This window comes from Ornithorhynchus anatinus, chromosome 4, assembly GCF_004115215.2.
Source record: "Ornithorhynchus anatinus isolate Pmale09 chromosome 4, mOrnAna1.pri.v4, whole genome shotgun sequence".
NCBI classification, from domain to species: domain Eukaryota; kingdom Metazoa; phylum Chordata; class Mammalia; order Monotremata; family Ornithorhynchidae; genus Ornithorhynchus; species Ornithorhynchus anatinus.
This window is the reverse complement of record NC_041731.1, coordinates 73,020,342-73,047,017: the sequence shown is the minus strand read 5'-3', so window position 1 is coordinate 73,047,017 and position 26,676 is coordinate 73,020,342. Positions and strand designations below refer to the sequence as shown.

The 26,676-nt window shown below is 38.9% G+C and overlaps 1 protein-coding gene across 1 annotated transcript in view; it reads left to right on the top strand.

Moving 5' to 3' along the window:
- CSMD3 (CUB and Sushi multiple domains 3) overlaps positions 1 to 26,676 on the top strand; it is a 778,187-nt gene that overhangs the window by 496,316 nt on the left and 255,195 nt on the right. Inside the window, 4 exon segments of the mRNA XM_029063925.2 lie at positions 442 to 633; positions 3,403 to 3,529; positions 5,038 to 5,240; positions 26,267 to 26,458. Coding sequence (XP_028919758.1) covers positions 442 to 633; positions 3,403 to 3,529; positions 5,038 to 5,240; positions 26,267 to 26,458 — 714 coding nt within the window.

Here is a 26,676-nt window from a genome sequence, read left to right as displayed (position 1 = left end):
CTTCACATTTTTATGTTTTTTCTTGATTTAAAAAAAGAAAATGTTTTATTTGGAATAACTGCTATCACCATTCTGGGTGCCATTAAACAAACAGAGAAGCAGTGTGACCTAGTGGGTAGAGCATGGGCCTGAGGATCAGAAGGACTTGGGTTCTAGTCCCGTCTCTGCCACTTGTCTGCTGTGTGACCTTGGGCTAGTCACTTAACTTATCTGTGCCTCAGTTACTTCATCTGTAAAATGGATATTATGACTATGAGGCTATGTGGGACATGGATTGTGTCCAACCTGATTAGCTTGTATCTAACCCAGTTCTTAGAAAAGTGTATGGCAAGAAATAAGTGCTTAACAAGTACCATTAAAAAAAGGCTTTATTATGTATATATGATATGCATAATTATTATTTTGGGTCCATAAATCATTTTCTATCATTCTTTCACACAGGCTTTGAACTCTCACACTGTGAGGATCCTGGGGTGCCACAATTTGGATACAAGATCAGTGACCAAGGCCATTTTGCTGGCAGCACCATTATTTATGGATGTAATCCAGGGTACACACTCCATGGAAGTAGCATTCTAAAATGCATGACAGGAGAGAGACGGGCATGGGATTATCCTCTACCATCCTGTATTGGTAATTCATTTAAAAAATTTGAATGAAATCATTTTAGTCTGAAAAATTATTCTTTAGTCATTCATTTAATGCATATCAAGATGATCCAGTACAGCAGGGACTTCACTATATCATGTTTGGAGAATTGTATGTAATAGCTTTGTTTTATTTGCTTTTTAATTGTGAATGAAGGTTACATTTTAATTATTGAACATGCAGGAATATTGTATCTGGTCTATTTTGGGAAACAGCATAGTTCATGAAGGTGTTGATAAAATGGATTTGCTATTCTCCTTATATCTAGTCTACAAAAGTCCTTGGGTGGCCTGAATTTGGAACAGTCTACATCCTACTGATTTCCAATTAAATTCTTCTCTGTTAAGATTGTCTCTATAATGATTCAAAGAAGAAAACACATCAATCAATCTTTTTTTGTGCATTTATTGTGTGCAGAGAACTGCACTAATCATTTAGGAAAGTACAGCGTTAACATAGTTGTTTATATCTAATAAATTATATACCTTCAGACGGACTACAACAATACTGGTGAAGACAGTTCTTCCATCCAGAGAAAGGATCCCATGGGTATGGTAGCAGCACTTCAATAATATTTTGAACATGCGTTCCACTATTCAATCGTATTCACTGAGCACTTGTGTGCAGAGCACTGTACTAAGTGCCTGGGAGAATACAAAATAACAGAGTTGATAGACATGTTCCCTGCCTACAACTGTCTTCCACTAGAGGGGACCAGCCACAACTGATATGGAGATGGGGATTGAGATGGAGATCGTATAAAATTTAGAGAATTGGGCAATATATGAACATATTGCCTCAACCATGGAAAATGGTTAGGCACCTTGGGAGAAAGCAGCATGGTGAAGTGGATAGAGCAAGAGCCTGGTAGTCAGAAGATCATGGGTTATAATCCTGGCTCGGTCACTCGTCTGCTGTGTGACCATGGGCAAGTTGCTTCATTTCTCTGAGCCTCAGTTACTTCATCTGTAAAATGGGGATTGAGACTCTGAGCCCCATGGGGGACAGGGACTATGTCCACCCCGATGTGCTTGTTTAGAGCCCAGTGCTTAGTACAGTACCTATCACATAGTAAGTGCTTAAAATATACAACAATTATTTTTATTACTATTATTATCCAGTGCCACAGAGAACTCTTTAAGCATGGGCAGTATCTGGTCCTTATATAGCTATAAAAAAACTCTTTGTATACAGAATGTTGAGAAAATACCACAGATCTTCCAAGAAGTCACTGTAAGAACAGACTTACAGTGGGGGTTATTGCTTTTCATCCACCAACAAAACTGAAGGAAGAACATTTCTGTACAAGCTCCTGAGCATCACTAATCTATATCCATAGACATGTGAAAGCAGTTGATGCCAAGAGTGGATCTGGGCTCTGGCAACTACACAATAAATTTGGCTAGCCAGATAAGCTCTTGAGATGATCATAATGATATGGCCAGCCAATCGAGTCAGTTTGGTCAACATTACCTTAGAGTCAAGCCCATTATAAAATTGCCAAATGGGATCATCAATAATGTGGCCCTGAAACATTGTCAGTTTAAAAACACTGAGGCAATACATATTGCAATGCATTTCATTTGTGTAAAGGTGAGAAGAATGAGTGATAAGGTAACTGTGGTATTGAAACTCGCTGATAGGAACGTTTGGAAGTTACAGTTTAATTGATGTTCCAGATATTTGACATAGTCTAAAATTCCCTAAATTCTCCTGAGTTTTATTTTCCATTTATAATTTTTATTTTCACTATGAAAAGCAGTAATCTATCTCATTCTCTAGCTAAATACCTGTGAGGGATTCTTGCAAGAAATTCTTTTGGGGTTCTTAGGGAGTGAAGAGTCTTAGATGGTATTGGACCTACTAATTACACTAGGAAATATAGATCTGAATAAAGCACGGGCCTGTGAGTCAGAAGGTCATGGGTTCTAATTCTGTCTCCACCACTTGATTGATGTGTGATCCTGGGCAAGTCACTTCACCACTCTGGGCCTCAGTTACCTCATCTGTAAAATGGGCCTTGAGACTGTGAGTCACACATGGGATAGGAGCCAACCCGATCTGATTGTATCCACCCCAGCACTTAGTACAGTGTTTGGCATATAGTTAAGCACTTAACAAATACCATTATTATTATAATTATCAATAAATGCATTAAGATTGCCCTTTTGATAAAACTGGACCTAGAATTCAGTAAAATCAAGGTAAAATGTTTTGTAAGCAAATATAGGGGAGAATGTTAAATCAAAATCAAATGACATTTTAACTTCAGTGGGAAATGTAATCACAGTTTTGTTTTCTTTTTTGGGTGGTCAATAGGGAAAGAGCTTATAATAATTTTTTTTAAAAAAAGAAAGGTTAATAAAATTTGGAAAGCCTGGGGTAGGGGTGAGGGTCTTTGAATCATTACGTATCATTCACGTGCCCAAAGATAAGTGCTATCTTCAAGCAGTGAGTAATTTGTTATCTGTTGTTTTCTAAGGAAAAGCAAATATTTAAGTGTTTACATAGCATTCATTTGTGACTTTCTTCTTACTATACCTATTTGTCTAATCTGCAGGATGGTGTCCTATTGAAGACCTCATTTTTTGCCTGTTTTTCATTGCTTTTTGATTTATGTCTCAAATATGTAGTTGCCATTAAATAATAATTATTACTTTTGAGAAAGAGGAGTAATGTTTTATCAATATTAAAAATAAACCATTGGCAAATATTCATTGTGATAAAATTAATACCAAATTTTGTTTTCATTAGCTGAATGTGGAGGGCGTTTCAAAGGAGAATCATCAGGAAGAATCTTATCTCCTGGCTATCCCTTTCCTTATGACAATAATCTGCGATGTATGTGGATGATTGAAGTGGATCCAGGAAACATTGTCAGGTGAATAAATTTTTTTATTCAGGAATAACTAGTGTTATTTATGCTGTTTGGGTACATGGTGATGGAGAAGCAATGTAGCCTAGTGCATAGAGAGTGGGTCCAGGAGTCAGAAGGACCTGGGCTCTAATCCTGACTCTGCCACTTGTCTGGTGTGTGACCTTGGGCAAGTCATTTCACTTCCCTGTGCTCCATCTGTAAAATGGGGATTGAGACTGTGGGACATGGACTGTGCCCAACCTGATTACCTTGTATCTACCCTAGCACTTAATACTGTGCCTGGCACATAGTAAGTGCTTAATAGATGCCATTATTATTACTATCAATGTTATTATAATCATTATGATGCACACTTGCTGTCTGGAATGATACTTTTCAAGCTTTAATTCTAATTCCAGTAATACTATTTCACTTATTTAACTCAATACCTAATACCACTGGATGCTTACTTTACTAGGGGAGGAGGAGAGTAATCCATTTTCATATTCTTCTTATATAATTGTTGAAGCCTTACAAATAATAATGTTGGTATTTGTTAAGCACTAACTATGTGCAGAGTACTGTTCTAAGTGCTAGGGTAGATACAGGATAATCAGGTTGTCCCTCGTGAGGCACACAGTCTTAATCCCCATGTTACAGACGAGGTATCTGAGGCACAGAGAAGTTAAGTGACTTGCCCACAGTCACACATCTGACATGTGTCAGAGCTGGGATTAGAAGGTGACAGGTGGCAGAACTGGGATTAGAACCCACAATCTCTGACTCCTAAACCCTTGCTCTTTCCACTGAGCGACGCTGCTTATGTATCAAGTGTGCTGTATATCTCTTCAAAGCTTTATTTTCAGCAGGGCAAATGTCCCTCTATTTGTACAGAACAGATCAAATATCATTTGAATGATAAGAAAAGAGGATAAACTAGTTGGAAACATTGAGAAGAAAATATATCTTGAAAATTCTAAATTTCCATCATGACTGCTTGACTCACTCCTTATTTTTGTCTTTGTAGGTAAAGCAATGCTAGCATTTATGAAATTATGCAAATTGTGTATATTTGAAAGATTTAATATTTTGGAAGTAATGTGGTCTGGCAAATTTAAATTTGATTATTTGAACTTAATCCATCTTGTTCAAGCCTTATAGTTTATTAACCCTCCAATACATAGTAACATCAAAATATAACAATCTGAAGAATGGTGATGATAGATTTGTATAAAATTCTAATATCAGTGGTTTCTGAATGCTTGAAACCCATGACTATTTATCAATTATGTTCATAAAAATTTTAAATATTTGGTTAATATAAAGTACATTTTATTTTGTGTATACCACCTATGCTGTCATATATTTTAGTGATGGAATGCATGCTAACTCTGAAGAAAAGTAGCTCATTTAGAAGTTTTACTCTGAAGAGACTATGCAAGGGAATTTTGTTTGTACTTTTCCTACAATTCCAAATATAAATTTAGATACTGTTGCTAAAAATTAAGCTTATAATTTTGGTTATTTCACAGTCTACAGTTTCTTGCCTTTGATACTGAGGCATCACATGACATTATCCGAGTTTGGGATGGCCCACCTGAAAATGAGATGTTACTGAAGGAAATTAGTGGATCACTTATTCCAGAGGGCATTCACAGCACCCTCAATATAGTGACTATCCAGTTTGACACTGACTTTTACATCAGTAAATCAGGATTTGCCATCCAATTTTCAAGTAAGTCATCTTTAACCTACTATTTGTCCATTTTGGCTAGTTCACCCACATAAATCAGACTGACACTTCTAATATAGACCTACATATGTGTGTATAGAAGAAATTGTATTTAGATTATATATTTTTATGTATATATATTTATAAATATTTTATACATGAACAAATGTAAATTATATATATGACTTTTATATATGTAGACCTATATATGTGTGTATAGAAGAAATTATATTTACATTTATATAATTTTATCAAATTATATTTACATTTATATATTTATATCAAAATATTTTATATATGAACAAATGTAAATTTATATATGTCTTTTATATCACCATGTCTTCACTACACATTTTTGATTCATGCCTTAAAATCCTTTAGTGGCTACCCATTTCTTTCTGTATTAAGCAAAAACTGTATTATTATGTATTTGTTCATTCATTCAATCATATTTATTAAGCACTTACTGTATTCATAGCACAATAATATGTGCAGAGCCCTGTACTTAGCACTTGTATTTAAGTACTTATTCCATACCAGGCATATCATTTGCTTCAGTGATCTCCACTGGCTCTTCCCATTCTACAGTCAATTATTTTCAGCTGCTGTTTCCTCACCCGTCACCTTCTAGATGTATCTTGGTCTTGACATTCTCATCCTGGACCTCTTTTTCTAAATGTTTCCTCTGAGTGGAACTCCTTCCCTCCTTCTATTTCTCCACAAAATCTAGCACACTTCAGCTCTACCTTAAGCTCTTGCCTCCTTCGAGCCTTCTGCAATTAATTCCCACCTCCTAAGTCAATTCTGATTCAGTTATCCTTACTGGTATGGTGTAATTAGTGTATCGTGATGAATTTCTCAGGGCACATTAAATTGCTTAGCAATTTCCAAAGTCCTTGTATTTTGATTTGTGTTAGGTGATGTAGGTGTTATGAAAACAGTACAGTGTAGGAGTGTTCAAATTGCTTCTGCAGTTTTGCTATTTCTGTTGTACTGAAAAGAATATACATACTGTGCTATGTTGAATTTTGACCTGAAGTGGAATTGGGATTCAGGTAGTGTGTGACTGATCTCATTCTCTAGATAGAGAGAATGAGATTTTGCCTAGAACTTGGTGACAGTGGAAAGCAGTGAAATGACCGAGCTAACCAGCTCCCTTTCTTCCTGATGACGGTAATTGTGGTAATATCTTTGAAATTTTGTGTAATTCCCCTGGTAAACATGATAAACAAGAACTTTTTGCAGAAATCTAAAGATTAGGTCACCTTCTTTTTCTCTCTTATAGCTTCTGCAAGACTACTTTGTATCCAGGTGTTTTCTCATTTTATGTAGCATTGATTCTAGAGGTTCCTCTTCATTTTCCCTTTTCCTTGTTTCCCTTCCTCATCAATTTTTCTCCCTTTCTTTCTCCTTATATGTCCTCCCCTTCTTTTCTTCTCCCCTTTTGTCATTTTTGTCTCTATTCCCTTTTAACCCATTTTCCTCTGTCCTTTCTGTTCCATAAACCCCTCCCATCTTTCTCCCCTCTTTTTCAAGTTTCCATTATCTTTAAGAGTTCTGAAATCTGGTAAATTTACAGCTTGTTTTAAAGGCTGAGATGAAAGTAATGTTGGGGAAGGACCCAGGACTGCACTTGTAGGTATCTCTAAAATCTACAGTTTTCTGGTGCTATCCCTTACCAGTTTTTCAAAATATCATAACGCTAATTTCCATGACATCCTCAAAATTTCTCTTGTGATCTATTTGAAAAATGCTGCTTTAGGAAAAAGCCTAGGAAATTGCTGTTTATTTCTATTTAAGAAAAGCTCTGAAACTATATTTAGCAGCATCTAATTAATTCAAATATACTCTGCTGCCTCCATTTATGGATTTCTGCCCTCCCACCCACCTGAGCATAATTGTAATCATTTACAATGCGACAGATTGAAAAACATATGGAAACGTTAAAAATGTTTGGAAAGAATAGAAGCAATTAAAATAGCACTGAAAGTCAGACCTAGAAAATGAATATGAAGCATTCATCCTGGAACAGTCATAAAATTTGCTAGTAATTCTATTTTGTATTGGATAACCAAGTCCTTTCTGCACAACCTTAAAAAAAATAATAAATCAAAGAAAAAAAGCATAATTAAGATAATCTAATTTCAGTTCTAAATATTTGTATCTTTCATCATTTGCTTCCTATTACACCTTTCCAAGCAACAACAATTATAAGAATGTTGCTGTGAGATTGCTGCTTGTGACAACTTCAGTTTCTGTCCCTTCCTGTTTAAGATTGAGCCCCATATCTTTATGATTTAAACCAGAAGCATGTCAACCTTTGTTTCTAGGATTCCTCTAATTAAAACATTTGTTTACGACCTGCCCCTCCCATCTCCTTCAGTTGGTTCCCCCAGGCAGGATTTGATTGAAAGGAAAATCTGCTTCTTGTGATGCAGTCCCCTCCGGTTGAGGAAGTGCTTCTGGATCTGGGGGAAGGAAAGTGAGTTCCCCAAGCCCTCCACTCTCATATATAGTTTTTGCAAACCACCAGCCCATCTTCATACCTCAAACACACACACCAGGACTTTATTCTCAGTCTTCTGACTGTCATTGTCAGCATCCACTGTAGCCTATTTCTCATGGCAGCAAGGTGAATCTGCATTGAAGTCATACTTCCTAAGCAATGAGGCTTTCAGCACCAGGAAAACTGGGGAGGCTAAATGGGTGGTCTTGAGGGAAGGGGTGACCCTGCAGCAGAGGAACCAGGAACATTGTTCGATGCTACTTTCTCCCTTTCTCCATCCCCTCTTTACTACAAATGCCTAAATCCAGCTTTAGTAGACTTGAATAGGGAATAATCATTGTTGGAAAGCAGCCTCTATAATAATAAATCCTGGAGAAGTCACCAAAAATGAGACTATATGTCTATCAAGTCTCATTAGCTTCATAATATTGATTTTCCAATTAACTATCATATTTTTTCAATCAGTAGTATTTGAAAATACTATTTCTAGCTGCTACTGTGGTTATGCCTATTCATCAATCACTATAGGTAGTTGGTGCACCATTGCAGTACAGATCAATGGTTAAAAAAAAGAAAAAAAAGGAGTAATTGAATAGAAATAGGGCTACTGGATTTTCTGCATACTTTTATCATTGCATTGGATGCCATACTAATGATGCAATATCCCTAAGCACTGCATTTTAAGAGTGAGATTTTAATTTTAGAAGTGTGTCATACATCGTATTATATCTGAAAAAAAATCTGCCTTCAAGCTGTCTTCTTAAGATATGTGGAATGTGCACCACCAATTTTAGATTGAAAATCTAGCACTTCAAAATAAAATAGATCAATTTGAAGATAAATTATGAGTTGCTATCATTTGTTAATGGAAATCAATTCTTCAATTATGATTTTTTTAAGTCTGGTTATTGAAACCTCAAAAATATTTTTGGCTGAGATTTGGTGAGAAATGTAAACCTCTATTTTTATATTCATTCTATATTGTCAGTTTTTTCACTTCCATTTAAACTTGAAACTTCACAAACTTAAAAAGCCACAAACAACTCTTATCAGCACTAGATTTAATTGTTTTCTGTGTCAAATATGAAAATGTAAGACAAAAGACATCTTTAGACTTTATTGGAATATTTGAGATTGGTGAAACTTTGTGTTCTTAGTAAATTCTACCTTCTGCGATTCTGAGTCTTCTGTGGATTAATCTTGATGGTGGAATATAAAATATACTACACTTTCTCTTTCTTCCCCTCTCCCCATAAGCTCATTTAAGAGACATTATGTAGCATTATCATTTCTGAGAATGTATATAGTTTTCTGGAGGATATGGATGTAAACCAGTGGGACTGATACAGGAAGCTCAATATTGTCTTCACTAGATTTACATGCATTCTGCCCTGTTGTGTTGATGGCTCTATGGCACAGTGCACATTGCCTCAGGTACTTCTGATTGAATTACAACTACCTCTGGGTGCCCATATCTTATTGCCTTCCATGCAGGTGAAGGAGCTGATTCATGGCCAGTTATTGAATCACTGACCTGTTCCTCTAAATAGGATCTGATTGCTTGGAAGATATGCTATCTTCTGATGCAGTAAAACCTAGAAATTGGTAGAGAGACAGAATGTTTCTGAAAAAACAAAATCAATCTCCTTACCTGTCCCACACTCACACTCAACTCTTGGGCTGAGCACGGAGAGCAGTTCCATCACTGCCACCATCGCCAGCATGAGCATCACAATTTCCTGTCCACATTGACCCAGCCTCCCCAAACAGAGAGAAAGAATGGAGCAGAAGAACAAAATTATAGCTACCCTAACTCCTCCAGGGAGTCATTTTGGCACTGTCATCCAGAAGATCGAACTGTGCAGAATGGGTTGTAGTAGGAGAGTAGCGAGGTGAGGTAGGAAGGGGAAAGGTGACTGAGTACTTTGAAATCAATGGTGAGGAGTTTTTGCTTGATGCAAAAGTGAATGGGCAACCACTGGAGTTTTTTGAGGAAACATGTCCTTGAAAGTCTACCTTCGCATCAAACATAAACTTTTCACCATTGATTTTAAAGCACTCAATCACCTTGACTCTCCAAGAGGCCTTCCAAGACTGAGCTCCCCTTCTCCCTCTACTCCCTCTACCACCCCCCCCCTTCACCTCTCCGCAGCTTAACCCTCTTCCCCCCCCCCCCTTCCCTCTGCTCCTCCCCCTCCCCCTTCCCATCCCCTCAGCACTGTACTCATCTGCTCAACTGTATATATTAATTACCCTATTTATTTTGTTAATGAAATGTACATCACCTTGATTCTATTTAGTTGCCATTGTTTTTACGAGATGTTCTTCCCCTTGACTCTATTTATTGCCATTATTCTTGTCTGTCCGTCTCCCCCGATTAGACTGTAAGCCCATCAAACAGCAGAGACTGTCTCTATCTGTTGCTGACTTGTTCATTCCAAGCGCTTAGTACAGTGCTCTGCACATAGTAGCTACTCAATAAATACTATTGAATGAATGAAAGGGACATAGAGAGAGAGAGAGAGAGAGGGTGCTCAAGGAGGGATTGTGTTAGTGGACCTGGATGGAGAGGCCACTTTCTGCGGGGAAGAAACCAGGCTCACAGACACAGAAAACAAATCAAGTTTAGCATTGGTGTTTCTGTGTCCCACTTCTGTCTTTCTTAGCACCATCACCTTTTCACTAGGCCAACAACTAATGTAGTTTAAGCCACTTAGAAAATGAATGAGGCGGCACAGTGCTGAGGCAGCATATCTGAACATCTCTGAAGACTTAGCCAAATAAATGGGTCAAGTTCAAACTGATGCTGATCCTTCGGTAACTATGTTTAATTTCTTGTCCAAAGGCAGTCACATTTTGAGACTGCCATTCTGCTTTTTCAACAGGACCACCCTATTTTGCTTTTGATGTTAGGAAGAATCAAGTTGAAAATCATTTTTCCCTACAGTCCTCTGAACTATATGCATGGGATGGGGCATATCTCTACATATAGAATCATCATTAATGTGAAAGTACATAGGTGGAAAATTATTTCATAGATTGAACTTCAACATATTTATAAATAAACTTTAAGGTTTAGTGGTAATATTAGTGCATATTTGGGGTTATTCTGTATTCTTGCTGTTGGTAGAATTTATCTTTGCTTTCATATTTAGCAGTACACCAAATTTATCCTTAGGATATTGTAAAGTCTGATTTGATAAGGTCATATAGTGCTTAGCAAGAAATGCAATTAAATTTCTCATTACACATACTTCCTCTATTAAAATGCAGGTAGTGTGAATAGTGTACATTTTCTAGGGAATGCTAAGAGATATCCCAACAGGGACTTTTTTTCACCTTATATATGAAGAAGCATATGGATATTGAATTTCTAAATGTGTAATTTTTGGACAAAACGCATGTAGAATAACTATAGCAGAAGGAATGATGTAGACCACAAAGCATGATCTTATTGATGATTTTCTATTATTCACTATCTAATTATTTTTATGCATAGCTGGAAAAATTCCTGAAAAATATGCCCTGTTATTGATGAAAAATGACACTCTACTTTGAAAAAGGAGACTTGTAAAAAACAAATTATTCCATTATAGCTGATATTAGAAGTGCTGATTTTTCATGATACTTTACTGTAGTTTGTCCCTATCTCCTGTTCATAGTTATGTAATGTGTCCAAATATGCTGAACCTCTTCTGGTGTTTCTATACGGACTTTAAATGATAGGATTAAGTACTACCCTATGAAGAAAAAGTCAGTGATATTGGTATTAGTAATAGAAGTAATAATATTACTAATATATATGAAAAATTCCAGGAAATCAATTTTGACATAGTCCTGGCCCACAGGGAGTTCATGTTCTGAGTTGAGGACATCACATAGAATTAAATAATGTAATGCATGCACCATGAAAACAGCACTGAACTTGAGTTTTTCACCCAAATTCTCCCTTACCCCTTCCCATCTGGATCCCTCCCCCTTCAGTCTGCAGGAAATGATCTCTCTAAGTTCACCAATGACTTCCTTCTTGTTAAAACTAATGATCTCTCAACTTCTAACTGTGGGAGTTCTTCAAGGCTCAGTACTGGATTCCTTTCTAGTCTCCTTCTACACACCCATCCTCAGATAACTCATTCATTTCCTTAGCTTCAGGTACCATTTCTTTGTCGATGATTCCTAAATCTACCTCACCTGTCCTGAACCTCCCTTTTCTGCAGTCTCATATTTCCTCTGGTCCTAAGGAAGTCTTTTGGTCAGTAGCCTGTCAACATCGCACATTCTGTCCAAAACAGAATTCTTCATTTTCCCCTGACATTCCATCCATCACTGTAGCCCATATCTGTTGTACTATATTCTCTCAAGCACTTCATAGAGTACTCTGCATACAATAAGCACTTAATAAATGCAATTGACTGATCCACTCCAGCAGGTGCAAATGAGGCTCATGACGAGTCCATCCTTTGTGAACTTTCCACTGGAATTATGCTTTAAATTTTAGAATTCTGAAAGCATAGTAGAACTTCCAATGACTTCTTACTAACTAAAGTCTATTGGGCTCTGCTCTGCCCAAAGGCTTTGACATATTGAAGCACTTGCTTCTTCTGGAAATGCTATCAGACCTTTGTTGTAGCAACACGATACTCACTTGATTCTCTTATATCTCTATTCACTTCTTCTTAGTCTCATTTGCTGTCTTTTCATCTGCCTCACTCATCTTCCCTCCTAAACCCACTACTCCTGATTTTTCCAGTCTCACTCATTTTGAACACCACTGTGTTAGCAGTTCCATAAATATAAAACCTATAGCAACAGCTTTGACAACTCATTATCTTTTCCCTCTCATACCTTAATCCTGACAATTCCTCCTTCATGGTGTTTCAAGGATTTGCTTCTCCAGTCACCCTGGTTTAAACTCTGTAATCTCTCAATTAGAAGAATGTATCAGCCTCTTCATAAGTCTCCCAGTCTACAGTTTTACATCTTTATCATTCTTTGGGTTTTCTTTAGTTGAGGCAGTTACTATTGCCCAGATTATGATTTTTCAAGTATCATTTGAAATGTCTCTTTCTCTGTCACTTAAAAAATAATAAAAATTGTGATATTTATTAAATGTTTTCTATTTGCCAAGGACTGTTCAAAGCACTGGTATAGATAAAAGATAATCAGGTTGGACACAGCCTCCAAATGCCTCCCATTTCCTTCTGCATCAAATGGAAACCTCTGATAATGAACTTCAAGCTTCTCCACCAGTTTTCTTCTTCTTATATATCATCTCTCTTCATTCACTCCTTTAGCTCACATTCTTCTTGCCACCCAAGGTACCTTTCAAATTGACTTCTTCACATCAAAAAACCTTCCTTGTGCCCTTCTCCCCTGTCTTCCTCCCACTTCAAATTCTTCAAAGCAGCATGAGATAATTCTCATGCAAGTCCTACTGGAAATAGCATGGACCTGGGAGATGGAAGACCTAGGATCAAACACCAGGTCCACCACTTGACTTCTCTGTGACCTTGGGCAAGAAATTAATGCCATAAGGGGCACACATTCTTAATCCCCATCTGACAGATTTGGAAATGGCACAGGCTTGGGCTTGGGCTCTAATCCTGGCTCCACCACTTGTTGCTGTGTGTCCTTGGGAAAGCCTCTTACATTCTCTGTGCCTCAGGTACCTCATCTGGAAAATTGGGATTATAATGTCGGTATTTAATAATGTCGGTATTTGCTAAGCGCTTACTATGTGCCGAGCACTGTTCTAAGCGCTGGGGTAGACATAGGGGAATCAGGTTGTCCCACGTGGGGCTCACAGTCTTAATCCCCATTTTACAGATGAGGGAACTGAGGCACAGAGAAGTTAAGTGACTTGCCCACAGTCACACAGCCAAGTGGCAGAGCTGGGATTCGAACTCATGAGCCCTGACTCCAAAGCCCGTGCTCTTTCCACTGCGCCACGCTGCTTCTCCCCAATTTATTCTTTTAGACTATGGACTAGTTAATATTAGATTAAGACTGTGAGCCCCACGTGGGACTCCCTGATTACCTTGTATCTACCCCAGTGTTTAGAATATTTTGCTTGGTACATAATAAGTGCTTATCAAATACCATTATTATTATTATTATTATTATTATTCTCCTATCCTCAGTTTCATCAATAGGGATTCAATATCTGTTGTCCCTCCTACTTAGAATTTAAGTCTCATATGTGACAGGGACTATATTTGACCTGAAGGATTTTTATCGATCCTAGTATTTAGTACAGTGCTTGATAGATAGTAAGAACTTAAAATGCACAATGATAAAAAAAAATAATCACTGTCCCTCCATCTGAAAGGCCTTCCTCAAAAGGAGCCTTCCCCCATTAATTCCTACCTCTGCAAATCTAGTTACTTTAACAGGTATGGTATGAGAAGGTATGAGAAACATACAGGTATGAGAAGCAGTGTGGCGCAGTGGAAAGAGCACGGGCTTTTGAGTCAGGGCTCATGAGTTCGAATCCCAGCTCTGCCACTTGTCAGCTGTGTGACTGTGGGCAAGTCACTTAACTTCTCTGTGCCTCAGTTCCCTCATCTGTAAAATGGGGATTAAGACTGTGAGCCCCATGTGGGACAACCTGATTCCCCTGTGTTTACCCCAGTGCTTAGAACAGTGCTCTGCACATAGTAAGCGCTTAACAAATACCAACATTATTAGGTATCTTATGGATGTGCAATTATTCCAAGATCTCATATCTATTTATGTACACCTTATTTAATCAGTCATTTGTTAATTTTACACTCTTCATACTCCTAATAGTTGTATCCTTGTTCTTCCTTCTCCCACTTTTTTCTTTACCAAAGATTATTCAAAGAAGTTATTGCATCTTTTTAATTTAATTCAGTTTCTATTAGGCAGGCCAGATAAATTGAATAAATTTTGTAAAACATAAAATACTGTAGCCAAAAGTGCAAAACTAGATGTAAACAGACCACCAAGCCCTGATGGCAATTACCCATAAATTGGGAATAAATTTACCGGAGAAGGTATAGAACTATTGGTAAAAGTATATGGCTTAATATTTGAAAAAAAAATAACAAAACTTTACTGGAAGTATAGAAAATCACTGATGTGGCTGATCTATAAACTGTGTTTCATAGTTGATGAGGAGAATAGACCTGTAAATTTAACTTCCATACATGAAAAACTAGTTATGATGTTATAATGATATTTTAATATTAACTAGTCCATAGTCTAAAAGAATAAATTAGGGAAAATGGGAGCATGGTTCTTGTCAAGGGATATCACTCTTCAAATATCTGCTGGAGTTGTTTCAGGGAACATGGTGTAACGAGTAGATAAATCTTTCGCTTTTCAAAATGTCTTTGGCATTTGGTCATATCACTGAGAATATTCTATTAGGAATGTAAAACTATGTAGAAGAGATAGGAGAGAGAGGTTACCGATAAATGGCCTGATTTTAATTGGAAAATACAAATAGTAGGCTGCCATTGATAACAGTGCTAAGATTTGCATGTGGATTTATATGGGAGAAAAGTGATGCTTTTTGATTCTTTCATTATCCCTCCTGGCAATGTTCAGCCTTATTCAGAAATGTAATATATTTATCAAATTTGCACTACAGAGAGAAATCTTCAGGTTGGCAAATTACATTGATCCCTTCCATATTCATTCAGTCATATTTATTGAGTGCTTACTGTATGCAGAGCACTATACTAACTACTTGGGAGAGTACAGTATAACAATAAATAGGCACATTCCCAGCCTACAATGAGCTTTCAGTTCCATATGGTGAAATAACATGGGCATAAACTTCAGCAAGCTTCCCTAAGGCAAATAACTCATACATGAGCTGCAGTGTGAGTAGTACACAATAAGACATCTAAGGAAGCATCATCCAAATTATAATACGTGTTATAATACCATAATATCAGATATAGCACAGGAAAGAAATTTTGGAATCACTGTGGACTCTTCTCCAGAATTATGAGCTCAATGTGTATTAGCCAAAAATCTCAACAAAAATCTCAACAAAATTCTGAATATCACAGGGAAGGGGGGAGAAACCTTAGAGTCATGGTAAGGTATAAATTGTCATTAAAGCCCACTGTAATTTATTTCATTGTCTATCTCCCCCATTATATTGTAAGTGGCGTGAGAGAAATGATCCTCCTAATTCTGTCATACTCTCCCAAGTGCTTAATACAATGCTCTGCACTTATTATTGGCACACCACATACTATGTATTATTATTATATTTGTTACACATTTATTATGTGTCAGACACTGTTCTAGATGTTGAGGCAGATACAAGATAATCAAGATAATCTTGGGGGTCACAGTTTAAGTAGAAGAGAGTAGGATTTAATTCCCATTTTATAGTTGAGGAAACTGAGGCCAGAGAAATCAAGTGACATGGCTGAAGTCACAAAGCAGAAAAGTGACAGAGCTGGGATTAGAACCCAAGTACTCTAAATCCTAGGTCGGTGCCCTTTCCATGAAGCCATATTGCTTAATATTGATTGATTATGGAACCATGATAAATTCACACCAGAATTTTCCAGAAAGTTCTGGTCACACTTCTGAGAAGGCATAAAATTTAGGAAAGAAAGATGGAGAAGGAATATCAAAACAGGGAATGTTCAATCAGTCAATCATATTTATTGAGTGCTTACTGTGGTCAGAGCCCTGTACTGAGGGTATGCACTTGAGAGAGTACACAGCAGCATGGCTTAGTGGAAACAGCATGGGCTTGGGAGTTAAAGAATGTGGGTTCTAATCCCAGTTCTGCCGCTTGTCTTCTGTGTGACCTTGGGCAAGTTACTTAACTTCTCTGGGCCTCAGTTACCTCCTCTGTAAAATGAGGATTAAAATCGTGAGCCCCACATGGGACAAACTGATTACCCTCTATTTACCCCAGGGCTTAGAACAGTGCTTGGCACATAGTAAGCACTTAACAAATACCATAATAATTAATAGAACAATAAACAGACTCATTCCCTGCCCATAATGAGCTTACAGTCTGAGAGAGAGACAGACATTAATATAATGAATATATTACAGATATGTACATAAGTGTTGTGGGGCTGGAAGTGGGGATGAATAAAAGAAGCAAATCAGGGTGATGCAGAATAGAGTGGGAAAAGAGGAAAGGAGGGCTTAGTCAGAGAAGACCTATTGGAGGAGATGTGCCTTCCATAAAGCTTTGAAGGAGAGAAGAGTAATTGTCTACTAGATAGGAGGAGGAAGGCCAGAGGCAGGATGTGGTTGAGAGATCAGCTGTGAAATATTCAAGATTGAGGTACAGTAACAAGAATAGCCTTTAAGGAGTAAAGTATGTAGTCTGGGTGGTAGTAGGAGAGTAGTGAGATGAGGTAGGATGGGTCAAGGTGATTGAGTGCTTTAAAATCAATGGTGAAAAGTTTCTGTTTGATGCGAAGGTAGACTTTCAAGGACGTTTCCTCAAAAAACTCCAATAGTTGCCCAGTCACTTTTGCATCAAGCAAAAACTCCTCACCATTGATTTCAAAGTACTCAATCACCTTGCCCCTTCCTACCTCACCTCGCTACTCTCCTACTACAACCCATTCTGCACAGTTCGATCCTCTATTGAGAACCTTCTCACTGTGCCACAGTCTCATCTATCTCACCGCCAACCCCTTGCCTACGTCCTGACTCTGGCCTGGAAAGCCCTTACTTCTCAAATCTGAGAGACAATTACTCTCCCCACATTCAAAACCTTATTGAAGGCACATCTCTTCCAAGAGGCCTTCCCTAAGCTCCCCTTTCCTCTCCCCCCACTCCCTTCTGTGTCACCCTTTATTCTTGCCCCCATTATTCTTCCTTCCTCCTAGCTCCACAACACACACACACATTTACATTAATGCCTGTCTCCCACTTATAGACTGTAAGCTCATTGTGGGCAGGGAATGTGTCAGCTTACTGTTCCACTGTATTCTCTCAAGCATTTTTAGTACATTTCTCTGCCCATAGTAGGTGCTCAGTAAATACTATTGAACAAATGAATGTATGGGCAAGTACATCACTTTCTTGAGGAGGGGTCAACATGTCTTGAATGTTATTGTAGAAAAATGATCTGGACAGCAGAGTGAAATATGGACGGCAATGGGGAGAGACAGGAGGCTGGGAGGTCATCATGGAGGCTACTACAGTATGATATTCCATGGTGCTGTATGGAGCTTAGTAAGGTGCTCTGCATGATAGTAAGTGCATAAGAAGCAGTGTGATCTAGTGGATAGAGCACAGGCCTGGAAGTCAGAAGGAGCTGCGTTCTAATCCCGGATCTTCCACTTACCTGCTGTGTGACTCTGTGCAAATCACTCAACTTCTCTGTGCCTCAGTTACCTCATACATAAAATGGGCATTAAGACTGTGAGCCTTATTTGGGACAGAGACTGTGTCCAACCCGCTTTGCTTGTATCCATCCTAGTGCTTAGTATAGTGCCCGACACCTAACAAATACCACAATTATTATTATTCTTACTATTATCAATAAACTCAATTCTTGATAAAATTAATAAATTATATTGATTTAAAGCCAATGATAAGGAGGTGGATGGGTAATCACTAGAGGCCCTTGAGGAGTGGGAATATGGGGACTGAATATTTATTTAGAAAATGATGCAAGGAGCAGATAACAATATGGACTAGAGTGGGGAAGGATAAAAGGCAGGAAGGTCAGCGAGGAGACTGGTGCAGTAGTTAGGTGAAATATGATAAATGCAGTTTGTCTAGAAAAGAAAGGTTGTGAAGGTAGAACTGACTGGATTAAATATGGGTTAATTTAATATGAAAATTGAGTGAGAGAGATGAGTCAATATTAATGCCAAGTATAAGGGCTGGTGATACAGGGAGTAGGTGTAAATGGAAAACAGACGAGGAAGCAGAATTGAGCCTGTTATAGGGTGAGAGGCAGAGGAGGCGTCTTACTGAAGGCCCATGTCTTCCAAGAGGCCTTACGTGACTAAGCCCTCACTTCTTATTTTCCCACTCCTTTCTGTCTACCTCCCCAACTAGACTCTGAGCTCTGACTCAGGGCAGGGAATGTGTCTACCAACTCTGTTGTATTGTAGTCTCTCAAGCACTATTACAGTGCTCTGCACACAGTAAGTGCTCAATAAATATGATTGATTTATTTACTGATTTCCAAGAAGCCTTCCAAAATTAAGCCCTTGTTTTCCAGGCTCACTCTCTATGGTGTGCCATCTATGAACTTGGATCTGTGACCCCTGGGCATTTTATATTGACCCAACCCCAAAGCACTGTACATAGCTTTAAATTATTTATTATAAACACTCATTTATTCATATCAATGCCTGTCTCCCTCCCTATTATGGGTAGGGAATGTGTCCACTAATTTTGATGTATTGTATTCTACCAAGTACATAGTACAGTTCTCTGCCCATAGGAAGTGCTGAATAAATACTTTTGGAGGAGGTCATAGATGGAGTTTTCTTTCGGGGAGGAATAAGAGTTTTGTAAGGAGAAGGGTAATATGCAAATGAAGGCAGGTGAGGATGTGGTCGAAGACAGGGATTTCAGAGTCGTTGATATTAGCAGGAAGATGAAATGAAAATGCCAGTTTTGAATTAGAACTCGGGCTTTGGGACAAGAATATAATTTATATATTTGATAATTTGGTTTGGCTTGTTCCTGCACTGCCTTGAGAATTGAAATTAAATTCAAATTAAAATAGGTTTGCTAACAACATAGAGTTTTTTAGTCATAAATCACGGTAGTAATTTCCTTGACACATTATTACATTTGAAATTATGACCATTTTCCCTTGTTTCAATACTATAGTTTTACAGCATCATAGTTTTGCTTTTTCTGCAAACAGCATCAGGTAGATGACCTTCTTACAGTGACAAGTACTTTTCAAAGGATATTTTGACTGACATTTTATATGAGAGAATCCTAACGCAAACCTGAATAAATCTACAAAGTCAATGTTGTTTCATGGGCAAGCATTAAGGCACGTAAGGCAGCCTAGGTTTTGACAATATCCTTCAGCTCAAGAGCTGATGATGAAAGCTCTTGCGTGGACATCTGGAAACTGGCACATTTATTTAAAGGAAAATTCTAATGTGACATTTATTTCTATAACTCACATTTGCACATGACAATGTTCAATGACCAACTAATGTTAACAAGAACTGTCCTGGGTAGATCAAACATAGATTTCCAGAACTGCAACACCAGAAACACTGAAATCGGCAATTCCACCTGATTGACAAATAGTATTTCAGTCCGAGACTCCACTAGGAAATTCAGGTAAATACTGGATGCCTTCCAGATAATCATGAAAAAAAACCCAACTCTTCTTTACAAATGAAAAAGTAAATAAATGTCATTTATTTAAGAGAGAAGTAAAATAGCAATTCCCTAGCAGTTAACTATCAGAAGAACCTCTGTTACCAAAAAAAAATGTTTCCTACCACAGTTCTTGGAAATGGAAACTGCAACTGTTAAGATTTCCCTCAAAAATTACAAGAGCTTTCCAGATTCCAGGCAAGGTATTTTGGTTGTAGCAGCTAGCTCTAAATCACAGTGAAGATAGTCCCGTTTCTTGACTGCAATGCAGGCATGATAACAAGGTTACAAGGGACTCTATCTTTGCTGAAATTTCTGCTTACTCTACACATTCTCCACGGGGATGCTGGAGAGATAACTGAGTGGCCTAAACTAATAGGAGAGAGGGATACATTTGACCCCCTGACATAGTACAAAAATTTGAAAGGCTCTCGGAGCTGTAGAAATAGGGAAGTAAAAGATGTTAAAAGGTTATCACAATTGAGAGGATTCAAAGAGAGAAAAATAGCCTTTACTACCATTTACTACCATTTACTTGATTTTAAAGTGAACAGTACAAGAATAAGAAGAATGGCCCCAGAACATATGCCACTTGTCAGCTGTGTCACAGCAGTAGTCAGCTGTGTAACTGTGGGCAAGTCACTTAACTTCTCTGTGCCTCAGTTACCTCATCTGTAAAATGGGGATTAACTATGAGCCTCACGTGGGACAACCTGATTATCCTGTATCTATCCCAGTGCTTACAGTGCTCTGCACATAGTAAGTGCTTAATAAATACCAACATTATTATATATGAAATCTGTGATTGGATGGATTTTGGATGTGAAATGGAAAAGAGAAAACTAATCAAACATTTGCAGCTTGAACAAACAATGGGCAAACAAAACAGCCTTAGACCTTGCTTGGGTTATTGGTATGATGCCAAAGCTATGACTCCCTTTCTCTGTCCAGTCCAAGGTTAAGAGAAGGCCTTCCCGAGACCAATGCTGTGTGTGGGGCTGCAAGGATAGAGTCGTTTTAAGAGCCATTGCTGATTGTTGAATGGTCAGGGTATAGGGTGTCAGTAGAGGAGTGTTGGGGAGTTTTCTATCTCTTGCTTTCTTGAAGCAGTCTGAAGTGACTACAATGTGTTCAGGATCCCAGTCTTCTTCGAGGTGTTTATGTTTTGTGCTGCTGTGCCCCAAACAGCCCTAGATCATGAGAAGAGTTTGGGGAACAAGAGTAAGTCTCTCTGCCTCTTTTCATGGAGGGACATGGGAGGACTTTGTTATTTTGGAAATGAATGAGGAAGTTTGAAATTCTAAGCAGACATACACACATCTAGATTAAATAAACACAAAGCAATACAAACCTATATTTTCTTCAGTCCTTCATTAAATTTGATTAGATTTGGAAGAGAATATCACCTCACCATCACCATCATCAGTGTTTATCAAGTGTTTACTTGTGTGGTGCACTCAGGTGCTTTCATAATTCATAATTCTAAATCTAAACTTTGTATTTTACTTCTTTCTACTCTCATGCATGCTAATTCTTTATTTCCCAGGTCATTATGACTCTTTATTCATGTCTCATATATTAGTGAAATTGCCCACCTTTCTCTATACCAGGCAGTCAGTCAATAACATTTTTGAGTTACCCACAGTCTCTCACGGCTTTGACTACCATCTCTACGCAGATGACACGCAGATCTACATCTCCGCCCCTGTCCTCTCCCCCTCCCTTCAGGCTCGCATCTCCTCCTGCCTCCGGGACGTCTCCACCTGGATGTCGGCCCGCCACCTAAAACTCAACATGAGCAAGACTGAGCTCCTCATCTTCCCTCCCAAACCCGGTCCGCTCCCAGACTTCTCTATCACCGTGGATGGCACGACCATCCTTCCCGTCCCGCAGGCCCGCAATCTCGGTGTCATCCTTGACTCGTCCCTCTCGTTCACCCCACACATCCTATCCGTTACCAAGACCTGCCGGTTTCACCTCTACAATATCGCCAAGATCTGCCCTTTCCTCTCCACCCAAACGGCTACCTTACTATTACGGGCTCTCGTTATATCCCAGCTAGACTACTGTGTCAGCCTTCTCTCTGACCTCCCTTCCTCCTCTCTCGCCCCGCTCCGGTCTATTCTTCACTCCGCTGCCCGGCTCATCTTCCTGCTCCGGTCTATTCTTCACTCCGCTGCCCGGCTCATCTTCCTGCAGAAACGATCTGGGCATGTCACTCCCCTTCTTAAACAACTCCAGTGGTTGCCTATCGACCTCCGCTCCAAACAAAAACTCCTCACTCTAGGCTTCAAGGCTCTCCATCACCTTGCCCCTTCCTACCTCTCCTCCCTTCTCTCTTTCTACCGCCCACCCCACACGCTCCGCTCCTCTGCCGCCCACCTCCTCACCGTCCCTCGGTCTCGCCTATCCCGCTGTCGACCCCTGGGTCACGTCCTCCCGCGGTCCTGGAACGCCCTCCCTCCTCACCTCCGCCAAACTGATTCTCTTTCCCTCTTCAAAACCTTACTTAAAAATCACCTCCTCCAAGAGGCGTTCCCAGACTGAGCTCCTCTTCCCCCTCTACTCCCTCTGCCATCCCCCCTTTACCTCTCCGCAGCTAAACCCTCATTTTCCCCTTTTCCCTCTGCTCCTCCACCTCTCCCTTCCCATCCCCACAGCACTGTACTTGTCCGCTCAACTGTATATATTTTCGTTACCCTATTTATTTTGTTAATGAATTGTACATCGCCTTGATTCTATTTAGTTGCCATTGTTTTTACGAGATGTTCTTCCCCTTGACGCTGTTTAGTGCCATTGTTCTTGTCTGTCCGTCTCCCCCGATTAGACTGTAAGCCCGTCAAACGGCAGGGACTGTCTCTATCTGTTGCCAACTTGTTCATCCCAAGCGCTTAGTACTGTGCTCTGCACATAGTAAGCGCTCAATAAATACTATTGAATGAATGAATGAATTGTATAAGTAACACCAATACGGTAATTTTACACCAGCTCAAAATAGGTAAGGTGGAGACAAGAGGGCTAGAGCTTCAAAATCAACTGAGAGGAATGTCTTGGTCTGATTAGAAGAGACACTGGAAGACAGTTGGAGAGCTTTGAGAGGAGTAGAGATATGGGTCGAGCGTAGCTTCAGGAAGATGATACAGGCAGCAGCATGAAGGAAGAAAGAGCACAGGACTGGTTTCCGGAGACCTGGGTTTCCCACCATTCGCCTTCTCTGTGACCTTGGAAAAAGAACACTTGACCTCTTGGTGCCTTCCCTTTCCTCACATATAAAATTAAGATTAAATATCACTTCCTCCTCTCACACTGAGGGCCATATATGGAACTTACTTAGGAGAGTGCATGACAGAGAGTAAGCATTTAACAATTGTCATTAACTCGTTGTGGGCAGAGAATATGCCTACCAACGCTGTTATATGGTACTCTCCCAAGTGTTTAGTACAGTGCTCTGCACCTATTATTCAGTAAATACAATTCATTGAGTGATTGTAGATTGATTAGAGAAGGAGTTGGAAGCTTGGACCCCACTGAAGTTACTAATGCAAGAGATTAGCCAAGGTAAAATCAGAGTGTATTACCAGGTTGGTAGCATTTGGTTAAAATCGAAGGGAGTGCACCCAAGAAAAGATCAAGAAAAAACACCAAACTTTTGCAGCAATGTGAAAGAGAGACTTTAACAGTAATGAAGACTTGTGGATGACAACAAGGTTGTGAGCTTTGGGGGCAAGGAAGTGCTAAATGCATTCTTCAATTCAACTAGACAAATGCATTACACCACTTGTTATGTTTATATATGCACCTCCTATTTATTGATTGACAGACTGTTAGTTCATTGTGGGCAGGAAATGTATCTACCAACTCTGTTATAATGTTATATTGTACTCTCCAGGAGCTTAGTACAGTGTTCTGCATACAGAGAGTGCTCGATTTGTGGCTTGATACTTTTTACAGACTTGTTTTTGATGCCATCACTAAATCCTGTCAGTTCTACCGTCACAGCATCACCAAAATCTACCCATTTCTCTATGTCCAAACTGCTACCATATTAATGCAAGCACTTATCCTATCCTGCCATGATTACTGTATCAGCCTCCTTGCTGACTCCCTGCCTCCTGGCTCTCCGCACTCCAGTCCATTCTCCATTCTTCTCCCTGAAACATTTTCCTTCAAAAACGTTCAGACTCTGTTCCTCATTCCTCAAGAAACTCCAATGCTTGCTTATCCACATCTTCATCAAACAAAAACTCCTCATCATTGGCTTTAAAGCATTTAATCACCTTGCCCTCTCCTACCTCACCTCGCTACTCTCCTACTACAATCCAGCCCACACACTTTGTTCCTCTAATACTAACCTTCTCAGTGTACTTCGATCTCATCTATCTCACCACTGACCTCTCGCCCACATCCTACCTATGGCCTGAAAAGCCCTCCCTCCTCACTGCAGAAATATAATTGCTTTCCCCCACTTCAAAACCTTATTGAAGGCATGTTTCCAAGAAACTTTCTCTGACTAAACCCTATTGTCCTCTTCTTCCACACACTTCTGTGTCAGTCTTACTTGCTCATTCATTCATCCTCCCTCCCATCCCCACACCATATATATATCTATCTATATATATATAGATATAGATATAGATAGATAGATAGATATAGATATAGATATATAGATATCTATATATATCTGTCATTTTTTATTTATATACGCATTTATGTATTCCTTTATTTATATTATCTGTCTCTTCCTTTAGACTGTGACTTCTTTTTAGGCAGGAATGTATCTGTTGTTATAATGTATTTTCCCAAGTGTTTAGTACAGTACTATGCACACAGTAAGCGCTCAGTAAATATGACTGAATGAATTATATATTAATATAAGCTCCCTTAATGCAAGGAGCACAACTTCCCTGTGTTTGTAATCTCCATGCCATATGTTCAGTTCATTCCTGAGGTTGGTTTCTGAGTCATCTGCTCAACCACTATGTTAATCAGGGATTACTTTGATATATGTGTGCTTGCACTTCTCTTTTGGGTGTCTTTTATGAAGCAATTTCTGTGCAGTACTGGACAATTATATAAATAACCTCTTGAGCAATGAGCAAATAGTTTGCATTAACATGAATCTGTTAATTTACAATATCTCTATAGGGAGAGAGGTTTATAAGTTTTGCAGAAGGAGTTGGATTAGTTGGGAGAGGAGAAGGCAGTGTTTTCTTTAGTAAATATCAGAAATGAGGCACAGAAAATCAGGTCAGATGCCAAATCTGACATACCCTATCTAGAAGTGAAAGAGCCTCACTGTCATGTACTTTAACTACTTTCATGAGTAGTCTATTCTATAATATATATATATATATATATATATATATATATATATATATATATATATAGACACACATATATACACACACACACACACACACACACATGACATATTGCTTTCATGAGTGTGTAGTTTATCCTACATAGAAAGCGAAGACTCATCTACCATTTCCCAGTGCCCTCCACTTTCCTGATTACATTAAACATGTCTGTTTCTCTGTTTCTCTGACTCCTGAAATTTATGCTTGCTTTAGTCAGTCAGTTGTATTTATTGAATGCTTACTGTGTGCAGAGCACAGCACAAAGCACCTAGGAAAGTACAACACAACAATAAACATTCCCTGCCCAAAACAAGCTTAATGGTCTAAAGGGGGAGAATAATAATCTTAATAATAATGTTGGTATTTGTTAAGCGCTTACTATGTGCCGAGCACTTTTCTAAGCGCTGGGGGAGACACAGGGGAATCAGGTTGTCCCATGAGAGGCTCACAGTCTTCATCCCCATTTTACAGATGAGGGAACTGAGGCACAGAGAAGTGAAGTGACTTGCCCAAAGTCACACAGCTGACAAGTGGCTGAGCCGGGATTCGAACCCAGGACCTCTGAATCCCAAGCCCGGGCTCTTTCCACTGAGCCACGCTGCTTCTCACGGAGAACATTCACTAATTAGAGGAGGAGGGAAACTAAAGGAATATTGTATCCAATAAGAATTTTGATTGGTTCATATGTTCATATTTGATTGGTTCATATGTTCCTAGTTCATTTCCCCAAAGGAAGATTGGACCATGAAGCGTTCTGGGCTTGTTTAGATCCTTGATGTATCTGAAATATTCAAAATCGTTCTTGTGTGATCAAACCTATTTTTTTTTTTTTATGAAAGGCTCTGTGGCTACTGCTTGCCGTGATCCAGGAGTCCCAATGAATGGAACAAGAAATGGAGATGGAAGAGAACCTGGGGACACTGTTATCTTTCAATGTGACCCTGGTTATGAGCTGCAGGGAGAGGAGAGAATAACCTGTATTCAGGTAGAAAACCGGTACTTCTGGCAACCCAGCCCACCAGTTTGTATAGGTATGTATTTGAGAAAATTCAAAGCTTGTGTGCATAAAACAATAGGTGGACCAAAATTGGAATTAATTAATAAAAGCTCACGGCATGCAACCTTTTGTGCTTAGGTGTGCCATAGTTGTTTCACTTATGTTGAAATTGTTTCTCCTCTTATATTTCCAAGGGTACAACAGTATGTCCTCAATAGGTGACAAGGAGAAAAGATTCTCCCCTGCACCTCC